This window comes from Dasypus novemcinctus, chromosome 18, assembly GCF_030445035.2.
Source record: "Dasypus novemcinctus isolate mDasNov1 chromosome 18, mDasNov1.1.hap2, whole genome shotgun sequence".
NCBI lineage: Eukaryota > Metazoa > Chordata > Mammalia > Cingulata > Dasypodidae > Dasypus > Dasypus novemcinctus.
This window is the reverse complement of record NC_080690.1, coordinates 7,070,333-7,095,396: the sequence shown is the minus strand read 5'-3', so window position 1 is coordinate 7,095,396 and position 25,064 is coordinate 7,070,333. Positions and strand designations below refer to the sequence as shown.

Below are 25,064 nucleotides of genomic sequence, written 5' to 3'. Positions count from 1 at the left end.
GAACCAGAGGGCTAGGGCAATCCCGGACCTCAGGGAGCGCTGGTCTTGGAAAAGGGAAGTCAGGGACTCTGCAGACCCAGGGCACGTAGGTCCGTGGAACACAGGCTATGGGGGCTCAGGGGACACTGACCTGGGGACCATGCATCCGGGGACCACGGGGCCCAGGAATGCCACCGCACAACTGACAATTCTCAGGAAACACTGCAGCCGCCAGCCCCAGGGGGAAGGGTCCAGCCAGCCCACAGCTTCCAACCTCTGTACTTGCAAGCCGCAATTCTACCTTTAGCAAGCACCACCTCCGCTGCTCTCTCTCCAAATCGATGTCCACACACCCTCTGCCCTGCAAGCCCCCAAGACAGCCCGCTCCGGCAAGACTCCAACCCCACTCGGCCGCCTCTTCACAGGAGAGACCGTGAGGTGCACTCTCTCAGAACCCATCTTGCCCCGCCTCCCCCTTGGGCAATATTTTAGCTAAATTTAGCAGGTAGCACCTTGCACCATCACACCTTAGAAGCAGCCTAGGGAGTGTTTGGCCATATGTTGGCAAGAATGACGTCCTGTCAGCCAGGAAATGCCTTTACTGTGGAAAAGACTCATAGGGGCACTAACAGAACAGCGATTGCAGATCAAACTCCAGATAGGGCCAGGGAGGCATGAAGCCACCTTTGGATAATGGGGCAATTTGGCTCTGCCTTCCAGTAGTTTCCCCTTCTTTTGATTTATGCTACTTTTAAATAAATTGACTTTTCATTCAGCAGTGTGCTATGTTTTTACTAGTAGCTTAACCTGTTTTTATAAGTGTTACTTTGCTAAGAACCCTTCTTGTGAAATGTGGAGTTGTAACCTTTAATAAAAATGTCCACTGATCAAACCTCTTCAGACATAAGAGACTGAACAAAAGGAGCCAGCCACGGAGAGGGCTAATGTACAATTGCCTGTATTCACAGTAAAAAGCAGGCACAAGGGCGTTTGTGTTGGCTGGTAATGACTTTTTTCTTGATTGGGGGCTGGCTGCATGTATGGATTCACTCTGAAAATTCATCAAGCTGTACACTTATGCTTTGGGTACTTTTATGAATGTACATTTATTTTAATAAAAATTTGAAAAAAAAACTGTGGAAATTCCTCTATACTATACATAGCAGATTGATAGTCTCAAAATTGATATTGCCTTAAATGACTCCATCAAGCGAAATATATACTATTTCTGAATTTACAAAGATTGACTATATTCTAATGGAACATGGTGGATAACAAAAAAGAACTAAACTCGTGCTTTTTCTAGAATATCATGGATGTAGTTTCAAGTCATACCTCTGTTCTTAGTTGGGTAACAATGGGAAAATTTTATATTTCTTTCTGAAGCTTTGCTTCCTCACCTATGACATGGAGATTAAAAAAGGAAAACGTTCACAGGAACCAACTGAAAGCTCCAAATGGCCAAAGCAGGATCACTTTGAGCATCAAAATAAAGTTGTTTTGTACTATAACATAATATAGAAAATAAATATCTGTGAGTCAATATTGCTATAAGTGAGTAAATAAATTAATAAATGGGGGGAGAGAGACAAATATCCCAGGCAGAAGGATTCCAAATAATTTATGGAGATACTCTATTTTAAAGAAGGGGGAAAGAAATGCTTGTGGCTCAACTGATAGAGCATCTGCCTACCCTGGAGGGTCCAGGGTTCAATACCCAGGGCTTCCTGACCTGTGTGGAGCTGGCCCATGCGCAGTGCTGCCACATGCAAGGAGTGCCCTGCCACAAAGGAGTGTCCCCCACGTAGGGGTGCCCCACGTGCAAGGAGTGCACCCCACAAGGAGAGCCGCCCCACATGAAAAAAGTGCAGCCTGCCTAGGAGTAGCGCTGCACACACGGAGAGCTGATGCAGCATGATGATGCAACAACAACAACAAAAAGCGACACAATTTCCTGGTGCCACAACAAGAATGCAAGTGGACACAGAAGAACACACAGCGAATGGACACAGAGAGCAGACAACAGGGGGGAAGGGGAGAGAAATAAATAAAATAATAAATCTTAAAAAACTTCTTAAGGGTGGGCTGTATTTAGTGACTTCCTTCCAAAAAGGACAGTGTGGAAAATGGAAGGGGGAGAGGGGAAGAGAAGAGTGACTCCACAGGGGAGAGACCTGACAAATACTTCTTCATCCCCATGGTCAAGTATTCATTTATCATGTTGATATGTGATATGGTGAAAGTGACACTAATTCTGTGAGAAATTATCATGAGAAAAACATCAGTGAAATTCCAGTAGAGGGGCATCCTACAAGACATCTGAGCAGTACTCTCTAAAAATGTCAAGAATGTAACAAAACAAGGAAAAGTCTCAGAAACCTTCCCAGTCAAGGGGACCCTAAGACTACATGGTAACTAAATGCAATGTGGAATCTTGGATTGGATTTTTAAACAGTAAAAGGACATGAGAGAAAACCTAAGGAAATTTGAACAAGCTATGGACTTGAGTTAATAATAATGTAGCAGCATCAATTTGTTAATTGTAGCAAATGGTCCTACTAATGTAAGATGTTAACAGCAGGGAATATGTGCCTGTGTGAGTGTGTGTGGTATATGGGAACTCTATATCTTCTTACTGTTCCTGTAAATCTAACACCACTATAAAAATAAAGTATATATTAAGGAAAGATCCGCTTTACCTCAAGATTTGGAACATGGGGAAGTGGACGTGGCTCAACTGATAGAGCATCCGCCTACCATATGGAGGGTCCAGGGTTTGATCCCCAGGACCTCCTGACCTGTGTGGTAAGCTGGCCCATGTGCAGTGCTGCCGTGCGCAAGGAGTGCTGTGCCACATAGGGGTGCCCCACGTGCAAGGAGTGCACCCTGCAAGGAGAGCCACCCTGCATGAAAAAAGCACAGCCTGCCCAGGATTGGCGCCACACACACGGAGAACTGAAGCAGCAAGATGCCACAACAAAAAAGAGATGCAGTTTCCTGGTACCGCCTGACATTGCAAGTGGATGCAGAAGAACACAGCAAATGGACATGGAGAGCAGACAACGGGGGGAAGGGGAGAGAGATTAAAAATAAATAAATAAATAAATAAATAAAATAAATGAGAAAGAAATTTGGCAATATCTATTAAAACTACATATGCTTAAAAAAAAAGATTTGGAGCATGAAATGAGGTAGCATATATAAACCTGAGGCACTCAAGCTTTTTGAGAAGGGGCAAAAATCATTAGTGCCCACACACCCCACCCATTCCCATATCGGCTTTGTGTTCATTCACAGGTGTGGTAAAAATGATGCACATTTGCATGGTGAGCAGCTCTTAGTAGAATATTGAATTCCAGTCATCCGTATACTCTAAATTCATTTGAGAATTTAAATGTTGAGAAACCTTCAAGTTAGGTGTATGTTGAAATGAAAGAATGGCTATGAAGAATAAAAAGAAAGGGTCTGAATTTTTTTTTTGGATCTGTTTGTGGCCAATCAGTGCACTGTTGGCTACACTTTGATAATTTAATTTATTAAAAACTATTGAATAACTACTACAATGCCATATTCTGTGACTAAATAGAGAGACAAGAGAAAACACAGTCTCTGCTCATAAATTACCACATTATGGGGATTCAGAAAAAAATAAACTAGGAAGGATTTCCGAAAAAAAACAAAACTAACAAATAAAATTACTCTTTTTAAAAAGATTTATTTATTTTATTTATTTCTCTCTCCAACCCGCCCCTCCCCCCGCCCCAGTTGTCTCTTCTCTGTGTCCATTTGCTCCGTGTTCTTGTTTTTGTCCGCTTCTGTTGTTGTCAGTGGCATGGGAATCTGTGTTTCTTTTTGTTATATCATCTTGTTGTGTCAGCTCTCCCTGTGTGTGCAGCACCACTCTTGGGCAGGCTGCACTTTCTTTTGCGCTAGGTGGCTCTCCTTACGGGGCACACTCCTTGCACGTGGGGCTCCCCTAGGCGGGGACACCCCTACGTGGCAGGGCACTCCTTGTGCGCATCAGCACTGCTCATGGGCCAGCTCCACACGGGTCAAGGAGGCCCGGGTTTGAACCGCGGACCTCCCATATGGCAGACGGACGCCCTAACCACTGGGCCAAGTCTGCTTTCCTAAAATTACTTTTTAATAGAAGAAATCCACCAAAGGGGCGAGATAATGAATAAAGGGCCATGGGGTATTGGGATGGGGGATGGAGCAGGTTGGATTCCCTGGGAAACAGTCTCGGAGGCCAAAATGAGCATGCAGTGTGTGCATTAGGTGTGCCCTTGAATCCACACCCATGCAAGCAGAATGGGCAACGGGCCAAGTCGAGCTGCAATGCAGCCCAAGGCCAGCCTCGGCTAATCCCATGGGGAGCTCTAAAACTGGACGACCCTTTTGGTTTATCCTAAGTTAGGCTGAAATGAGGCGCTCCTGCATGGATCAGTTATTGCTTGGGGACCCCTCCAGGGAGAGGGGCCTCTCTGGCTGCACGGACTGCTGGACGTCAGCTGTTGACAGCACTTCCAGCAGCTGGGCAGCCTCCTTCCTAGAAGGGGTTGGGGGTGGTACATCCCTTTAAGTAGATGGTGGTGATATTCACACTAAGGCTTGGAGCATGAGAATTAGCTGTGCGGCAAAGAGAAAGAGGAAGAACAGTGGGAGGGTGTTGACCTTAGGGAGGAAAGGACGTGACCCTCGCACCTCGGATGTGAGCTGACTTGAGCACAGGCTGGGCACCCAGGTGATAGTCCTTTTCCCTCCTGAGGTTGTCTTCCCCAGGTACCTGAGACCCCACTGCACCTTTCCTCATGACTCTCTGCTTTTCCAGAGGTGTTCTGGAGCTGACTTGCATGGACACAATTAACAATATCTAATCATTAAGTATTCAGGAATTTGAGATCGATTGTTTTTTTTTTTTTAAAGATTTATTAATTTATTTATTTAATTCCCCTCCCCTCCCCCGGTTGTCTGTCTTCTGTGTCTTTTTGCTGCATCTTGTTTCTTTGTCCGCTTCTGTTGTCGTCAGCGGCACGGGAAGTGTGGGCGGCGCCATTCCTCGGCAGGCTGCTCCCTCCTTCGCGCTGGGCAGCTCTCCTTATGGGTGCACTCCTTGCGCGTGGGGCTCTCCTACGCGGGGGACACCCCTGTGTGGCACCGCACTCCTTGCGCGCATCAGCACTGCGCATGGGCCAGCTCCACACGGGTCAAGGAGGCCCGGGGCTTGAACCGCGGGCCTCCCATGTGGTAGACGGACGCCCTAACCACTGGGCCAAAGTCTGTTTCCCGAGATCGATTGTTAAATCACTGGCAGCTTTGGAAGTGATCACGGCTGGAGTTACATTATTCTCTGTTCTTTTGTAGTAAATAGTTTTGCTTTTTCTTTCTTTCTTTTTTTTGGAGGTACCAGGGTTTGAACCCAGCATCTTGTACATGGGAAGAAGGTGGTCAGCCACTTGAGTGATGTCTGTTCCCCAATGAAAGTTTGTTTTTTCCATTTGCTTGTTTATTTTTAGGAGGTACCAGGGATTGAACCTGGGACCTTGTCCATGGTAAGCAGGCTCTCAACCACTTGAGCTACATACGCTCCCCAGGAAATAGTTTTTGTTTTTGTTTCATTTTGAAATTGGAATGGAAACTAATGGTGAGGAAATGAACATTCCAGACAGGAAGTCTGATATGGCCAAAGATGTGGGTAGGGTGGCAAAAGGAAGCCCGAAACCTGGACATGTAGCTCAGAATCAGATCCTAGAGCCTTCGATGCCAGGTTGAGAACTTGAATTTTATTCTGGGTCAGGGTGTGGAACAGAGGACAGGGAGACTTGGAAACACCCTTGGGATGCAAAGTTGGGCACTGAGGGCCAGACAGGGGCAGAGCCACGGCCATTGTGAGGAGGAGAAGGGAGCAGTGGGTCCAGGAGACCAGTTAGAAGCAAGAACCTCAAATTGCCAGCAAGGGTCCTTTCATTGAAATGTTTCCTGGGCAGACACTATGCGCCAGCACTGTTCTGGCACAGGGGATAAAAGAGGGACCCGGGAAGCCCAGGTGAGGCTTAGTTGGCTTTTTTGCCATGAGTTGCAGAAGGGGAAGCATGGAGACAGATGTCAGAACCTGGGGTAAGGCGTGAGGATGGAGTGGATGGGAGGAACCGAGAAAGATGGCATCAGTCCAGGGTGCCAGGAGGGAAGGGGACAGGAAATAAGGAATTCCAGGAAGCAGAGCAATCGGGGTAATGAGTGATGGGTTCTGTTTGGGGGTGGTGGAGCAGGTGGAGGTCGGAAGAGGTGTCAGGACTGGACAGTGGACTGGGAGTCCAGCCAGGTGCTCAGCCCCCACTGGGCTACTTTGACTCTCTGCCTGCTCCGCAGCCAAGCAAGGAACTGCTTTCTCAGATGCCACAGAGAACAAATCCATTGCACAGTCCCTTCGGCAAGAGCGGTGTGTGCTATTGTGGAAGTTGGGAAGCCATCCTCACTGCAGGGAGCTGGTGTCAGCGGTGGGAACCCCATCCAGAAGGGAGCTCCCACGTGGTCCCTTTTGTGCATTCCCCTCCTGCCCGGGGCGCTTGAGGAAGCAATGAAGCAGAGGAGTTAATGAATGTGGGTTAGAAAGAGCAAGTCTGGATTTGAGGTTGGCCTCTAACACGTCCTGGCTGCATATTCTTGGCACCTCAGGTGCCCCATCTTCTTATAGGAATAGCGATAATATGGGAGAAGTGTTCGTGAAGGTCACGTTCCATGAGAAATGCAATGACTTCTGTTTAAAAATGGACGGAAAAGATCTAGCCGGTTCCCAGAGCCTCAGGCAAGGGAGCTGGGGTGCCCGGGCCACAGCAGTCACATCTTTGCCCTCCCTGGATCAGAAGCTGAGCCTTGTTTGGCCACGAGGGAAGTCTCAAGTGCACTGGAGTTTTATTTTATTTACTTACCACTTTATTATACCTTCGACATCAGGGGAGGGTGGCAATCTGATGGATTGCCCAAGTGTTCAATGAGGGAGGGTGAAGTCACTTCTGCATTAGTTTCCCACTAACGTCCAGTTTCCTGGACAAACAAGTCTGGAGCCAGCTACCTTGTGTGACCGGGGCAATGTCCATCGGGGGTCTCGTGCTCAATAGGCCACAAGGGTGGCAGCCCACAGGGAGAGGGGCTCTAGCAGGTGGTGGAAGTGGCCTGCGCACACTGTCCAGGGTAGGGCCTCGTCCCTAACCGACAGCCAGGAGGAGCCTCAGCCTCAGTGGGGAGCCCGGGGGGAGTGTGTGTCAGGAGTTGGCCCATCTCCCTGTTCATCAAGAGAAACCACTGATCCAGATTTTCAGGTGCAGTCTCCCGATTCTAAATGTTAATTCAGCTTTTTACAAAATATCCCATTGGGGCCCAATGAAATGCTTGTTCAGACCACGTCCTCTTACCAGTACAGGGTAGGGCTCCCATTTGTGTTTGTCCATCCCACTGCCAGAAGCAGAAGTCACTACCAGAAAGGGCTGCGGGCCTCTCTACTCACCCCTGAGTGGCTTCGCCCCTTGGAGACACTACTGGTGAATGGGGCGCTCAGAGCAGCTCTTGGGACAGGGTGGAGGAGAGAAGGAGCCACTGTCAGAAAGCAGAGCCCAGGTCCTGGGCTGGTCCATGGCTGTGGTGAAGTCCTTCTAGATGAGACTCAACTGGACACCCTGTCAGAGTCCAGGGACGAGGAGAAGCCGATGAAAGGACTATCACGGATGAAAAGTTTGCCATTTGTAGCGCCCACACTTGGATAGTGACAGCCACATGTCAGGAACTGTTTCACGTGCTTTCACGTATCAAATCATTTAGTCCTTCTCAAAAGCCTAGGAGGCAGGTCCTCGTATCACCCCATTTTATAGAGAAGGAAACTGAAGGACAGAGAAGTGAAGTGACTTTGCCAAAGATCACAGAATGGGTTAAGGGCAGAGCTGGGAATTGAGCCCAAGAGACTCCAGGATCCAGGCTCTGGCCCCTTGTCACTTTAAAGAACAGGGAGAATTCGTTGCTAGTAATGAAAAAGGATGGTTTTGAAGACTACAGTCATATGGAAGACTGCTTTATATAATATTAATTAAAAAAAAATAGGTTGTCAAATCATATGTGCTGTAACTCTGATTGTTAAAGAATATAGAAAAAAGAAGAGACTTGAAGAGAAAAAACACACCAAAGTTATAAAAAACTGGTGAGATTGTGGATTGTTTCTTCTTTCATCACGCTGCTCACCATGAGGTGTTATTACTTAGCTAATGTTCTAATCCTGACAAGAAATCACTTACAGTTTTGTAGTTTCTTTCACCTTCCTCCTCCTCTCTGAATGGGGCTTGGCTTGTGCCAAAGTCCACAGCCTCTGCATTGCCTTGTCTTAGTTTTATAGGGTAGGTGTGTTTTATTGTCAGGACCTGGGCTCCAAGAACTCCAGAACTTATGTTACTTGCAACTTGCTCAATTTAAGCCAAGGCCTAATAAATGTGGGCTCCATTTCTGTTCACTAGCGAATAGGGGGCCCCCATGTGGCAAAGTATCAATATACTTCAGTTTGGAGACAATACGATTCTTAATTTTTTAAAAATTCAAGGTGATTCACAGTATTTCAATTTTGCACATAAAATGAGACAATTAGGATTTTTATCATGAAGTACCACTTCAAACCCACTCTGTTCAATCATGCATAAATGGGACTCTGGTATCATCACTGGTGCTAAGGTAAGAGGTGTCCCGGCCACAGAGATAGCAGGATTGCCAAGGGCAGAGTGGGAGCCAAGTCCAGCCTCACCCTCCTCTTCTGCTGGGCCAGCCATCCAAATCAGCCAAGGTTTCCTGAGTCAGGAACCCTCGACACTGGAGGCGGAGGGCTCACCTGTCTCTTCAGGTGCTCACATTCCAGTGCTCTCTTCTGTAGAATGCCTGTTCACTCAACACATGCTAGTTATCGACCGCCTACCAGGCGCCAGGCCCTCTGCTCAGCGGCATTTAAATATTTTCTATGGCAGATGTTAACCTCAGCTCTGCCATGTCTTAGCTGAATGACTTAACCCTTCTGTGTCTGCCTGTCCTCCTCTGTACACTGGTGATCATAAAACGACTCAACTCACGTCCACCCCCAGATGAACCCATGAAGAAAATGTGGTCTAGCCATACAATGGAATATTATCCAGCCAGAAAACAGAGAGACGCGCTCACCCATGCTCTCAGCACGTGGATGAACCTTGAAGACACGTGGAGCGAAGTCAGCCAGACGCAAAAGGGCAAATCTTGTAGGATTCCACTTATCTGAAATATCTGGACTAAGTGAATTCGTAGAGACAGAAAGGTTCCAGGAGCCGGAGGTGGGTGGACCTGGGGAGCTCCGGCCTGGGTGAGGTGATGGAGGTTTCAGTGGGGGACGGTGGTGGTGGGCGGCACAGTATGGTGAATGGAGCTCCTATCCCCGAACTGTAGACGTGCAAGTGGCTAAAGCGCGGGGATTTTGTGTTGTAGATAGGTTACCACAATGGGAAACAAAAGAAAAACCAAAACAGAACACCATGGCTTACCTCCAGGGTGGTAGGGGGTGAGAGCGAGTGAAGACGTGGAGGTTGACGGGGACTGGCTCTCCCCATGGTCATTCTTTTTTGTTTGTTTGTTTGTCTTTATTTGTTTTTTGATGTTACATTAAAAAAATATGAGGTCCCCATATACCCCCCCACCCCCTCCCCCTGCTCCTCTCCCCATCACAACAACCTCCTCCATCATCATGAGACATTGACTGCACTTGGCGACTACAGCTCTGAGCCCCGCTGCACCTCCTGGCCAGTGGCCCACACCATAGCCCACACTCTGAGAGCCGCTCTTGTGAGCATTAGGAAGACCTGCCTTCTCAGAGGCTGGGCTCCGGGAGTGCACCCGGGTTATCTGTCTTGACAGGGAGTGGTTCCCAGCCACATACTTTCCCCAGGCCTCAGCCAGCCCAGCCCGCCAGCCTGCCTAGACTCCAGGGCGCCTGGGAGCCTCGAGGCTGCTGATAACCTTAGGCCCACTGGCCCCGTCTCGGAATCCTGGGAACTCCTGGAGGGATGTGCTATTACCTGGCTGAGCACGCTTACAGGTGACTTTTCTGAAAAGGTTCGTAATGGAGGGGACGGGCTCCGGCAGACTGAACCAAGATGCCTACGGACTGGAAAGGCACAGGTGCCACCTCCCCTTCCGCGCTTGTGGAGGCCTGAAAATCAAGAGGGACAATGGTTTTATTAAAAAAAAAAAAAAGATTTATAACAGGCACGGTTTTAAGCCCTTCACAAAGGCTAACTAAGGCGGGAAGCATATTCGTGCGCGTGTCTTGCAGACTAGGATGTTGAGGCACAGGGAGGTGAAATCACTGGCCTGGGGACCCCAGGGAGGCGTGGCAGAGCCCGCCTCAAGGCCCCTGCCAAGTGCAGGTGAGCAGGTGGTTCGTGGACTTTGGCTGGGTTCACCGTTCGGCCTGGCCGACCGTGCGCCAAGCCCGTCCTGGGCTCTTTCCTAAGGCTGGAGCCTAGAATCACGGCATGGGTCAGTCTCCGCCTTCCCAACGTCTGCCCGGTGGTTCTCTCCTCAGGTCCAGGGGTCAGGCATCGTGCCTTGCTCCTCTCACCTCCCGTGGCCTGGCCCTGTCTGCTTCCTCACTGTGGGTCCATACACCCCCCTGGGGGGGACCCCGAATTCTGCTGCCACTGGGGCAAAGGCGGTCAGGGCGGCAGGGGCTCCGGGGTCACTTCAAGGGAGTCACAGCCCAGTGGACACTTTTGGCAGCACCACTGACTCCAGAAGCTTCTGGGCCCTGATGAGAGGCAGAGGCGACCAGGAACACCCTCGCCAACTTGAAATGGGCTTTCTAGAGAAGGCCCACAGCTGCACACGGCACCCCAGACCGCGAGCGGCGGAGGAAGCGGGGCCAACGAGCCCACGCACTGCTCCTGCCAGGTGCCTTGCACCCTCTCCAGCCTTGCCCGGACTTTTCAGCTCACTGCTCCCAACCGCCATGACCACCACCCGCTCCCAAAGAAGGCGCTTTTGCCCAAGCAAAGAGAGGCAGGTTTTAGAGTCTGCAGACTTGGGTTTATATATCAGCTCAGCTCTCTCCTTCTTTCATGATAGAGGCAAATCAATGAGCCCTCTGAGTCTCAGTTTCCACATCTTTCCAAGGACAATTGTCAGGATTAAGTGAGAACCTCTATGGTAGGTGCTGCCCCCTTTGGGACCAAAGCGGCATTGCCTGCTGACAGCTCTGCTGTATGCATCCCTTCTAGAATCGCACTCAGCAGGAGAGAGCTGCCTTGCCCAAGGGGAAGCCTGCATCCATGATGGGTGCACATAGGGTACAGAGGCTCGGCCCCCTTGCCTCAGGTATTGACAATTCTGAAGGTTCCCCCAGTTCCAGAGCTCCCATGGGGTCAGCCGAGCTCTTTGTTGCTCCTAAACAGCAGCCCAGTGTCTCCTTCTGCCCATTTCCTTCACACCTTCACCTTCCCGGTCGTTCCAGCTCATCCTCTCCTCATCAGAGTCTGTTACCAGGGAAACCCACCTGAGACAAGGCTCAGGTAATGTGCCAGCAGTATGCTTCTCCATTCACTTATCCCTCCCCAAAGAACTAAGTATGTTCCCTATTGATGGCTGGTGACTGCAGGGGCCCCTGGGGGAGGAGAGGCACCTTGACAGTGGGGCTGGGAAGAGTCTGGGGGAGCAGCACATTTGGGGTGCAGCATCTTGGGGCCTAAGGATCTCCACAAGGAAGGGAATGTGGCAGAGCAGTTTGGCTGGAAGGGAGCCGGTGGCAATTGCTGAGTAGAAGCTGCTTTGGCATAGCAAGGGAACTGTTCTCCCTGGATTGCTTATTTGGGGCAGCTCTGGAAGGCTGGTGCAGATTGGAGAGGGATCTGAACGACCCTTTGGCACCTCTGAGGCATTGTTAGTAGGAGGTAAATAGGTCTTTTTGAGATATAATTCGTATACCATAAAATCTGCCCTTTTGAAGTACAGAATTTGGCAGTTTTTAGTACATTCACAAAGTTGTGCAACAATTGTCATGGTCTAATTCCAGAACATTTTCATCATTCCCAAAAGCAAGCTGGTATCCATTAGCAGTCACTCCCCATTTCCCCTTCCCCCAGCTCCTGGAAAAACCACTAACCTGTCTAATTCTGTCTCTGTGAATTTGCATATTCTGACCATTTCATATCAATGGAACCATACAATTGATGGCCTTTTGTGTCTGGCTTCATTTACTCAGCATAACATTTTCAATGTTGTAGCATGGATTAGGACTTACTCCTTTTCATGGCTGAATAATATTCCAGTGTATGGACAGGCCACCTATTGCTTGTCTATTCTTCATTTGAAGGGCATTGAGGTAGTTTCCACTTTTTGGTTCTTATGAAAAAATGTTGCTATGAACACTTATGTCCACGTTTTTGCATGGATATATGCTTCCAGTCCTCTTGAGTATGTACCCAGGAGTGAAATTGTGTCATATAACAACTTGGTGTTTAACCTTTTGAGGAACTGCCAGGCTGGCTCCAAAAGCAGGAGTCAACAGTTCTAGTGTCTCTAATAAGTGAACAGATGACATGTAGGCGAGCTGATTTTAGGAAAAAGGGGATTACATAAGGATGTGGGGTTTCTGAAGGTGTCCATATACAGGAGCTCGCGTGAGGTGTGCCCGAGACTGAAATGCTGTCCTTAGCTGAGAAGACCCTTCTCCTGCTTCGTCTGATACTGTTTGACCTTGAAACTCTGCCCTTACTTGTGGCTTGGCCTCGTATTACCCTCCAGAAGGTCTTGCCCTACGTCTTCATGCACGTGGTAGAAGACCACCTACTACTCTTGGGCTTAAATGCCATCCTGGGCCAAAAGTAAGGAAAATTCCATGTTTCTGGGTGAGCAAAACTAGTTGACCCTGGTGCAATCAGCTGCGGTGTAGGGGTGGGGTTGTGTGGGACAATTATAGCCCCATGAAACCTCAGTGAGAAAGGGCAGCTCTCAGCGGTCATGAGTGGGGCACGCATGCCACAGTGTTGACCAAATCAGAGCCTTGTGGGATGCATGGCCAGAAGAAGGCCTGGAGGGTCCAGAGTTCATGTTCCTCACCTGGACTGGGCGCAGACCCCAGACTCCAGCTTTAGGTGCAGGTGATGGTCCAGTAGGGACTGAGCGTTTCTCCCTCCAGCTCTCCAGAGAGGCAGGGGCGCTGGCTGAGCTCATCTGCTGCACAGAGCCGGGCCGCAGCAGTCATCCCTGCCCTGCAGGAGGCCTCTCTCAGTGCAGAAGGGACTTTTGAGTCGGGGAGCACACTGGTTCCTGATAACACAGAAACTCCAGGGGCATCTGTGGGCTTTAAAATCCAGAGCCCCCAGCTGTCCGGCTGTGCTGAAGATGAGGCCAAAGCAGAGGAGGGTGTGGTACATCACAAATGGGAAGTACTCACCGTGGAATACCTGGCCTCACCCTGGAACGTGTTTCACTGCCACCTGTGCTACCTTCGTTATGCTCAGGTTAATTCCTCTCCGCTTTACTGGGCCAAGAGGCTCATTCAGGGTCTTGCTGATGCATGCCTCCCTTCACTGCCCACTCAGCATGAGGAAAAAGCCTGCACTTGGATTTAGGACCTGGCAAAGAGCCCATCCCTACCATCCCCATGACCTTGACTGCTCTCACTTTCAGTTCCCTCCTCTGTGAAATGAGCGTGATCATCACAACTGTAGACATTTGGGGAATAATTTTACGACCCATTTTACAACTTGACCCTGGGTGGTGTTTGGGGGTGTCCAGGGAGAGGCCGCATGTATCACGTCCACTATCTGCTGCATTTGCCACCGTGCAGTAGCTGGCCTCAGCACCGCAGACCCAAACGTTGGATTTGTCCACCAACCAGTTCATTCCCACAAGATCGATCCAGAAGCACACAACCATTACGGGCACACCTGTGATAGGGCCAGGAATTTAACGGGTTCAGACACACCCAGGTGGGGATCTGGCCGTGGCCTGGACCCTCGTGGCTGCCTCCACGGGCACCGTCTCTGCCTCTGGCCTGGTCCAGGCAGAAAATGAAGCCCAGGCAGAGGGCCGGTTCCCAGGCATGGGTGCACTGTAAGGAAGCAGATGAATCAGAAGTGAAATGGAACCAGCCACAGCAACCAGGGGCCTTTACCGCACCATAGGGGTGGCCGCAGGATGGGGAGCTCCAGCCCACGTGCTGCGGCCGTCGCTCCGTCGTGGGCAGCCTCTGCAGATGCCCGGCCGTGGCTGGCTCTACTGCACCCTCCCTCCACTTGCAGGGCTGGCCAATCTCCATGCTAACTGGCATGACCTTTAAGAGAGAGAAAAATGACACAAGGAAAATAAGTTGTTTCCTGTAATGAAAATGAAAGTCCCCTCTACTGTGCCTCTCCTCCCAGGGTAGCTGCTGTTATCATTTTGCTATCTCTTCATCTGAATCCTGTCCTTTGCATTTCTACTCACAGGTAGGTCCCTCTTTTGGATGGGGCATAAATTGTATCAATATTTCACTTCGTAAAAGTATATCAATTTTATAAAAAGATATAGTGTAAATTCATATTTTATATTATGAGTAATATAAATATTTCTATTAATGTCTGTATTAGTTAACCAAACGGGTGCTGATGCAAAATACCAGAAATCTGTTGGCCTTTATAAAGGGTATTTATTTGGGGTAGAAGCTTACAGTCACAAAGCCATAAAGAGTAAGTCACTCCCCTCACCAAAGTTTGTTGCCACGTATTGGAGCAGGATGACTGCCGGTCTCTACCAGGCTTCAGCCTTCCCCTTCCTCCTAAGGCTCCACGGTCCTAGCTTCTTGTGATCTCAGCTGTGGGCCGGCATAAGGCTAGCCTTTCTTCCTGGGGCTCATCTTTTCCAGGCTGAGCTGCTCTGCAATCGACACAAGACCACCTGTAAACTGTCAGGTTAACGACTTGGCTCTCCCTGGGGCTCTAGCATCAAAATTCAGCTCTCTCCTCTGCCCTGTCATTTTCTGTGTGAGTGTCCACCCACCAAGGGGGCAGGGACTCCACATCCTACTGATGTGGCTGAATCAAAGCCCTAATCTTAATTTAATTAAGTAAAAGTGAAACCTCTGGATTTAACACAATCAAAGTGTATCACAAGCCCAGAAGAACAGACCAGTTTACAAACATAATCAGCATTTCTTTTTGGAATTCATCAGTACAATAAAACAGCCACAATGCTCATATGCATAACTATTATAACTGAAACTTGTTTTATTTCATGTCATCAAATGTCTGGAACTATATCCATGTCAGTTTCTATAGTTCTACCTCACCTTTTAAAATTGCTGCATCATATCCCATTGGATGTACCCTAATTTATATAACCGTTGTCCTCTTCATGGACATTTCTGTTATTTCCCTTCTTTACCATCATATGCAATGCTGTAGAGAACATCATTATGTCTGTATCTATATATATATTTCTCTAGGGCAGCTAGCTGAGATTTGGGGGTTAAAGGACATCACAGTCAAGCAGTAGTAGATTTTTGGACCTCTGCAATGTTGGAGTAACTCACGCATCATCAACACTATATGTCAGTGCCCATTTACCTAGCCCCGGGCCAGCCTGGAGAGTCAGCCCTGGAGAGCCCACCTCTGTCCTTTGCCTCTCTCTTCGCACTTCATGACATCTGAGGTCAGATCCCAGGCCGGGCTTGGAAGTCAGACCTCTTTTCTGATCACTCACATACTGATCTCTGAGTTGATTCTCAGCATGCCCAATTCCCCAATTCTTGGGGGATCCCTGTCTGTAACCCCAAATACTGACAAGAGAGATCCCTCAAGGTGTGCAGGGACAGTCCCGCAGTGCTGTCAACATGGAAATGATTCTGGATCTCTAATACTGTAGAGACACGGTGCATGTTGTAAGTTTATCATGGTGGGCCTCAAAGAGGATGGCCAGCTGTATGCCAGAATGTCTGAAAGCAAAGTTTTGCACTTGTGCATGCAAAGCATTTTTCCAGGACCTATAATATGCTCTAGACTGGGTTGAATAAACTCCCATCTCAAATTCTAGAGGTCTGACAGATATTTTAAATGTTACGTTCTCCTTGGCTTTCACAAAGTAATGGGCTTAGGGCAGGGGTTCTTAACAAGGGGTCCATGAGCTTGAATTGAAATTAAAAAAAACAAACATTGTTCTTGTGAGGATGTGTTGGTGTGGGTGTGATCTATTTATTAAATTACACAAAAGACAGTGTAGACTTAGTAAGGGGTCTGTGGTTTTCACCTGACCGGCCAAGGGGTTTGTGGAACAAAAAAGATCAAGAGCCCCTAGCTTAGGGGTTTCTCTCTGGTTCTGTTGCAAACTGTCTTTGTAGGATGAAGTCTATTTCATGGACTGGGGAGCCCCTGGCTACAGAAGGTCTGGGGAGGTGAGAAGTACAGGTGGCTTTGAGCCTTCATCTTTTTTGTTTCCTTAATCAGCACCTTATTTTTATTATTTTTTAGCATTTCTGTGAGGTAAATATATATAACAAAATTCACCATTTTGATCATTTTTCCTCCCCTGAGATGGCTCCCTCATTTGCTCACTGTTTTTGCTTATTGTTGTTTGTGTTCCTTGTTTGTGCTCATTGTCTGCTCGTTGTCTGTTTGTTTTTTCTTTAGGGGGCACTGGGAACCGAACCTAGGACCTCCCATGTGGGAGGTGGGCACTAAACTGCTTGAGACATATCCATTCCCTGCTCTTTTTTTTTCTCTCGTTGTCTGCTCATTGTTTTTACTCTTTGTTCATTCTTTGTTTGTCTTCTTTAGGAGGCACTGGGAAATGAATTCGGGACCTCCCATGTGGGAGGTGGGTGCTCAATACTTGAGCCACATCTGCTCCCCCATTTTAACCATTTTTGAGTTTACAATTTAGTGGCATGAAGTACATTCACAACATGGTATAATCATCACCACTATCTATTTCCAAAACATTTTAGTCATCCCAAATAGCAAGTCCGTACCCATTAAGCAATAACCCCATTTCCTTCCCCCGCAGCCCCTGGAAACCATGATTCTACTTTCTGTCCCCATGAATCTGTCTATCACAGATGCCTCATATAAGCAGAACCCTTCCATCTGTGGCATCTGCGGTCGGCTTCTTTCAAGGCTCATCCATGTTGTAGCCTGGATCAGAACTTCCTTCCTTTTCATGGCCGAATAACATGCCCCTGTGTGATGGAGCACATTTTGTTTATCCATTATCTGTCAGTGGACAGTTGGGTTGTTTCCACTTTTTGGCTATTGCGAATAATGCTGCCATGAACATCGGGGTACAAATATCCATTTGAATCACTGTTTTCAATTTTGGAGGGTGGTCTGTACCTAAGAGTGGAATTGCTGGGTCATAAGGTAACTCTATTTTTAACTTTTTGAGGAACCACCAAACTGTTCCCGCAGTGGCTGCACCATTTTACATTCCCACCAGCACTTTGCACGAGGGTCCCAGCCTTCGTCTTTTATAACCCGGAGGTTATAAAACTGGCTCCAATGGGCAGCCTCTGTCTTAATTTTGAAGCAGGACTTGGAATTTTGTTACATCTCCAAAAACAAAAACCAACTCTGACACATTAGACTGTATTAAATGACCACTTTATGTAGTGATATAGTTACATCAGGCACTAAACAGCAAAGACTAATTTAAAAAACTTGTTTTAGATGTCTTGATTTTCCCTTTGAAGTTCCTCTTTGGCCACCAACCACTCCTGGATATCTCTTCCCCACCAAATTTCCCCTTCCTCCTACATTCTGCCCACCCCGCTAAACTCCACCTCACCTCCCTTTTTTTGTAATATGGAAAAACGGGTCTGTCTTGGCTTCATCACCGCCACTTCCCTTAGAAACCTCCTTGGGACTTACTCTTTTCCGAGAACAAGGGTGATTATAAATCACATATAGATAATATGTTTTCCTTATTAAGGTGTCGTCACTTTGGTTTCAGCCCACTTTGTATTGCTTTGGCCCTTTGCAGGTAGCGATTCTGGTTTTGGCCATGCTTTGTCCAAGTATCTGGACCAGCTGGGATTCACAGTGTTTGCTGGAGTCTTGAACGAGAAAGGACCAGGAGCAGAGGAACTGCGACGGACCTGCTCCGAGCGCCTCTCCGTGCTCCAGCTGGATATCACCAACCCAGCGCAGATCAAAGACGCACGTAGCAAACTTGTGGAAAAGTTGCAGGGCAGAGGTACTGCTGCCTGCTCCCAGTGTCCCGGATTGCCCTGGAGCTTCCCCTGAGCCCTCCTCATGAATGCTGGTTCCCAGTTCTCATTGCTTATACCCTCTTCTCCACGCTGGCTGCTGCCTGAACTGCAGGGGCATCCACGAGGCGGCCACTATATGCCAGGGGCTCTCTTGGACGTGAAGCTTTTAGTGATGAATCCAATCTGTCCTAGCCTCACAGAACTTAGAAGAATCTTCATCCCATTTCCTCTGACATCAGCTAGGTTACTTTCCCATTACTTTCCTCTCACCCCCGGGTCATTTCTGTCCTCTCACCAATACTAACAGGTGTTAGACTTTCCCAGTTTCAACAAATACAATTTCACATTCACTGTTCTCCTTTACTATTGCCCTTTCCCTTCCCTTTCCTTGATGGTCGAGCTCTTTGAGACCCTCGCTGCCCTTGGTTTTCTCTTCCTCACCTTCCGTCTGCCATCAGCCCCCATCCTTCCCCCTAACTGACCTGGCAATGTCAATCAGCATTAGCCTAACTGCGAAGTTTTTAACTTCTCTGTAGTATTTAAAAGCAGTGGTCATCCTTCCTGGCCATGTTGTCCTTCTAGCTCTCTGGTCATTCTTTCTGCTACTCCTTTCTCGACCTCTTCCTCCATCTCCCCCATAAATGTGAATGCCCCTGAGGACTCTGTCCCCCAACTTCCCACTCAACGTGTTTCCTGGGCTACACTGCTCTCTCCCTAGAACAGTGGTTCTTGACCCTGGCTGAGCATTAGCAGCACCTGGGCAGTGTTTGAAAATGCCCATGCTTGGGCCCAGGATGGGCTCCCTAATTTGGGAGGCCCAATGATGAAAGCCTAGGATCCCTTGTTAAATAATGAAGAATTATAGATGGTGACTGCAGGGAGGTAAACCAAGCGTTGGATCTTCTGAGCACAGGGCCCTGTGTGACTGCACAGGTCACATGCCATGAAGCTGGCCCTGCCTGGGTGCCTTCCCCCAGTCCAATGAAATCAGTATCTCTGGAAGGGGATCCCAGACATCCTCACGTCTTTCAAGCTTCCCAGGTGATGCTAATGTTTGGCCAGCGTTGAGAAGCACTGTGTTTTAAGCCAATAACTTCCAAATCGATATTACCACCCAGCCATCCTTCCCGACATCCAAAGCTGTATGTGATAAAATTGTCCTCCGGACATGACCCCTCCTATCCCAGATATGCTTCAACCGCAATTGTCAACACTGACCTCATTACCTTTTTCACTGCTGCCACTCTGCAAATGTTTCTCTTCCTGAGTTCCACAGCTCAGACTCTGTCACTGCCACCTCATCAGCCATTTGAGCCAGCAACCTAGGGGTCACTTGGAACCCCAGCTTATCCTTACTCCCTGCATCCTACTTGTCCCAAGATATGTCATATCCCAACGCCTTCCACCATCTCCGGGCAGCGATGACGCGGCTCAGGCCATTCACCGTCTCTGGCCGGGGCCTCAGCAATGGCCTCCTGGCTGCCATTCTTTCCTTCCCCATTGCTTGCCCAGCGGAGAGGGATCTCCATGACCTGCGTGGCTAACATCCCTCAATGCTCTGCTGCACACGTGGCCTTTGTGGACGGGGCTCCTCCTATGAGCCAGGCCTGTAGTGTGGGGTTTGCTTTGCCTCATTTCAGGAGTCAGTGTTTCCCTATCAATACAATCGAAGCAGGACGGGCAGCTCTTGCCAACCCTGGTAGCCACGCTGCCTGCTGCTCCACTCAGTAGCCTCTGAATAGTTTGCGGTAGATAATGTGCTAATTCACACCTTTTCACATACAGCTTCTTCTTACTGAAATTTCCCTCTCCCCACCCCCTGTTTCTAAGACATTCTGCTCCCACAGGCACAACAGAACGGAACATCCTTTGCATGTTTGTATGGCTGTCCTGAGAATCCATTACATTTTCTGCTACAAACCAGAAAACCTCAGTTCCTGTACGAGGGTCTGCAACTGTGCTGTGTTCCTATACCACATATGGTTTAATTATTATTATAACATTCATTGTTAATTAATTAATTTGAAATATTATTAAATCCTACAGGAATAATGGGCTCATTGGCTGGCTTAGCATTTTGGGGCAGGAGTTGACAAATTAATAGCTTGGACTCCTGCCTGTTTTATATTTAAAATTTATATTTTGAAATAATGATAGATTTATAGGAGGTTGCTAAGAAATATACAGGGTGGTCCTGTGCACCCTGCACTCAGACTTCCCCTCATCTTGCATAACTGAAGCATAACATCAAACAAGGAAAGTGACATTGGTGTCATCCATAGTGCTTATTCGGATTTCACCCGTTACACTTGCATTCATATCTTTGTGTCTGTTTACATGCGCACAGTTCTGCAGACTAATCACATGTGTAGCTTTGTGTAGCCATCACCACAATCAAGATGCATGATGGTTCCATCACCACCAGCCTCTCTCATGCTACCTTTTTAGAGCCACACATCCCACTTTCCTCACTGTCCCTAACCCCTTGGGAACCATTAGTCTATTCTTCATCTCTATAAATTTGTTACGTAAACAATGTTCCATAACTGCTTCCTAATTTTGTGCAGCCTGAGAGCTGAGAATGGTTTTTACACTTTAAAATGGTTGGAAGAAAAATCAAAGGAAGAATATTTTTGACACATTTCAATTTCCGTGTATCAAGTTTTATTGGCGTAAACCATGCTGGTTCATTTCAGTATTGCGTGTGGCTGCTTGTGTGTAGCAACACCAGAATTTGGGGAGATGAGAAGACGGAGCCCATAGAGCTTACCGAACCCAAAATATTTACAGTCTGGTCTTTTATAGAAAAAGTTTGCCGACCCCCATTCTAGGGCATTCTCAAACTGTCTCCTGAATGTTGACGGGCCAGAGGGGTGTATCCAGCTGTGTGAATTAAAACCATCGCTTGCTGGGAAAGAGACCCCTTTCCACCCCTTACTCGGTACCAGGAGTCATTCGGCTTAGTGCTCCCAGTCCTGAATGTGAATAAATGTCTGACCGTAAACTCGGACGTGCAAGACGTGTAATGTTGTTTCCTAGACCTCAGCAACTCCTCCTTCCCCCGGGGAGCCTGGGAATTCCTGGAGGGGGGTCACTGGGTAGGTTTGGATTGTCCACGCTTCATGCTGACCCTGCTGAGCGGTCCCGCCCTCTGTCCAGTCCCTGTGCGGCTCCTCTGGGGCCTCTTCCAGCTCTAAGGCCCGTCCTGCTGTGTCCGTGCCGGGGCTCCCAGGCCCCTGGGGGTGGGGGGACTTGTTGAATCACAGGCGGCTGGACCCCAACAACCGTTTCTGAACAACAGCTTCGGGGGATGCTGGCACAGTCGTTTGGGGGCCACACCCTGGGAGCCTCTGCTCTCTCGTGTGGGGGCTCTGGGAAGTCAGAGACTCTGTGTCAGGTCTGCCTAGCCAAACACGCCCCAGCTCCTGGCACCTCTACTTCTCCCCGGTAAAGAGGAGCCGTCACCCACTTCTGCTCTAGATCCCCAGCATATCTGGAGTTTTAAAAAAAATGACCTCTTTCCTACCAATTTGGGCAGTGGTTCTCACATTTGGTTGTGCATTGCAATCAGCTGGGGAATTTTTTTAAACTCCCAATGCCTGGGACCCCACTCTCTTCCCTAGAGTTTCTGATCTAACAGGCCTGGGGTGTGGCCTGGCTATTGGGGTTCTGTAAAGCTCCCCAGGGGGGTGTGATGGGCAGCCAAGGTGCTCGGACTATGGTCTGGACCCCCCACAGCAGCATCACCTGTGAACTTGTTAGAAATGCAGATTCTTGGGCCCCATTCTGGACCTGCTGAATCATAATTTCTGGAGGTTGGGACCCAGGATGTGCATTTTAACACGCCCTCCTGGTGATTCTGATGCCTGCGCAAAGAGTGCAGGCTGGTTGGGGAAGGGAAGAGGGCTCAGGAACTCCTTAGCCAGGACCCCAAAATCATTTTAGCTCTTGCCATTTCCCTCGAGTTTTTCTCTTTCCCTGACTAAGGAATATTTTCTGGTCTAGAGATCAGGAAAGCCAGGCTCTTGTGTCAGCACGCATTGTCCTAAAGGGCTTACGCTATCTCTACACAGTCCTTGGGGGGAGAATCAGAAAGTAGGCTTGAGCTGGCAGAGCCAGGCAAAGACTTACTGCTCTCCTCCTGCTGGGTCATTCCCTCCTAGATCCCACAAATATTTAGCTGCCTGGGTGGAGGAAAGGGCTTGGAGGCAAGAGACAGTACCCCCAAAACACTATGGCCTGATATCCCAGAGGTTTGCTTCCCGCTCAAGGTACGTGGCCTCCAGTCCCCAGTGGGGCGGAGGGTCCAGGGCTGAAGCTTCTGCTTAGCATCCTAGACCTCAGCGGGGCCTTCCAGCTCCAGAGCCCTAAGGGTCACAACTCCTTATGCGCCCCTGTCTTGCCCAGCCTCACAGCCATTCCTTCTGTCTTCAGGACTGTGGGCCCTGATCAACAACGCAGGAGTCCTTGGCTACCCAGCCGATGGGGAGCTCATTCCCATGGCCGACTACAAACAATGCATGGCCGTGAACTTCTTTGGAACCGTGGAAGTCACGAAGGCATTTTTGCCTCTGCTCAGGATATCCAAGGGCAGGCTAGTGAACGTCAGCAGCATGGCAGGTGAGTTTGCCTTCCCCACAAGGTCAGGGTTGTCCGCCACGCCCACCCTGGCTCACTGCTTTCATTGTGGGCTGAACGAGAAGGCAGGCATGTTCATGCAAGGCTGTGCATTCACTGCCCACACTTTCATACAATAAAACCTTTTTCTCCTTCCAAATCCCTTCATGTGCGAGCTCTTATTTACCTTCCAACGTGTGTCATTCCTGGGGATTTAGAATTCTTTTTTTTTTTAAAGATTTATTTATTTATTTTTAATCCCCACCACCCCTGGTTGTCTGTTCTCTGTGTCTATTTGCTGCATCTTGTTTCTTTGTCCGCTTCTGTTGCCGTCAGCAGCACGGGAAGTGTGGGCGGCGCCATTCCTGGGCAGGCTGCACTTTCTTTCGCGCTGGACAGCTCTCCTTACGGGGTGCACTCCTTGCGCGTGGGGCTCCCCTGCGTGGCAGGGCACTCCTTGCGCGCATCAGCACTGCACATGGGCCAGCTCCACACGGGTCAAGGAGGCCCGGGGTTTGAACCGCGGATCTCCCATGTGGTAGACGGATGCCCTAACCACTGGGCCAACTCCGTTTCCCTAGAATTCTTAAATATCTTTACAATGCAACCACCAACACAAAAATGCTCCCGATTTTAACGGGAAATTCCACTTGGCAGCATCACAGGTAACCAGTGTTCAACCCTCCCTGAATTTGGCATATCTGTTCCCTATAAGATGAGTAGGCAAATGCCTTCGCCCTTATTTCCACAGTTAAGTCCCGTATCCCCGTCCGCTGCTCGCTGAGTGTTTTCTGTGAGGTTATCACTAGTGTTTTGCTATCTTAATGCCCTTGAATCTGGATGTGACATTTGGATCACCTGTTTTTCCCTGTTCTAAACAACTCAGACAAGGCCTTAACAATTTCCCTTTCCAAAACCTTTGTTATGTGTTCCTTCTTCCAGGACAGACATTTTCAAAGTAGGGTTCTTCAGAGCCCTCCTCAGCTTTAAGTAACATCTGGGTGTTGTCTTTTGGGCCCCTGCCTGGGTGACAGAGCAGCCAAAAAGAGGAGTGCCATCCTTCATGCTTTGTTGATTGGTTCTGAGTAAGATTTAAAGAAAAATAACGAAGGGTCCAACTCATTTTTTTGAAATTTGTTTTTAAAGGTGAACAAGTGTTCTAGAAGAATTTCCTATTAGGAGGTCCTTGGTATTTCCTGGACAATTGCAGTTCCTCATGCTCCCTTCCCTGGTTTTAACTCAGCAGCTTCCTTGGAACCCCCTGCTACGGGAGCTGGGTCATTGGCTGGTCTGAGTGGAAGGCAGGAAGGCAAGAAAAGAAGAAAGAGGGAAAGAAGGACAGAGGGAGGGAGGAAGGAAAGGCAGGTTATAGTAGGTTTTCCATACAGAACTAACAGGAGATATATGTATGTATATATATATCAACATTATGAGATTTATTATAGGAACTGGCTCATACGACTGTCAGACTGCGCAAGTCTGAATTCTGTCGGGCAGGATGTGAGTTGGAAACTCTGGTCAAGATACCACTGAATCCCCCAGGAGAAGCTAGCTGTGTGGAGTAGAGATAGAAATTCTCCTCCCTGGCTGCTGAAGTCATCCATTCTCCCTTTAAGGCCTTCAATTGATTAACTGATTAGCTGAGACTTCTCCCAATGCCGAAGGCCATCTGCTTTGTTGATTGTAGATGTAATCGGCCATTGACATGATCAACTGGCTAATGATCTAAATCCACAAAATGCCCTCACAGTAACTACCAGGCCAGTACTTGTTCGATCAAACAACTGGGCACCAAAACTTTACCAAGTTGAGACATACATGTAACTATCACAAGGATGGAAGGATGGAAGTGGGTAGGTATGTGGAAGGAAGGAAGGAAGGAAGGGAGGGAGGGAGGGTGGGAGGGAGGGAAGGAAAAAAAGGAGGGAAAGGAGGGAGGGGGGGGAAGGAGAGGAAGGGGGAGAGAGGATTAGTCTAGGGTGGTCAGGAGCAGTGAGTGTTATGTTTTAATTTGTAAGGGAACCCTGAAATATTTCCCAATTTCATGCTATTTGGGGAGCTGGTCTTCCTTCCTCTTTACCCTCTCTGCTGGCAGCAATCTCTCCTGTCTTTCTCCTTCTCCTCTTTCCATCTCTTTCCTTCTCTTTGTGTCCAGCATGTTCTTCTCACATACGCATTCTAGCAGCTCAATAAACAAATACTCTCACAGGACCTTCCTTAGAAAGTGAGTTCCCTG

General features: G+C 48.5%; 1 protein-coding gene across 1 annotated transcript in view; it reads left to right on the top strand.

Annotated features, from left to right (window-relative positions):
* Window positions 1-25,064, top strand: part of HSD17B2 (hydroxysteroid 17-beta dehydrogenase 2) — an 84,049-nt gene that overhangs the window by 35,706 nt on the left and 23,279 nt on the right. Inside the window, exons 2-3 of the mRNA XM_004468947.4 lie at window positions 17,983-18,195; window positions 22,646-22,831. Of these exons, the coding sequence (XP_004469004.2) occupies window positions 17,983-18,195; window positions 22,646-22,831 (399 nt within the window). The remainder of the gene's footprint in view (window positions 1-17,982; window positions 18,196-22,645; window positions 22,832-25,064) is intronic.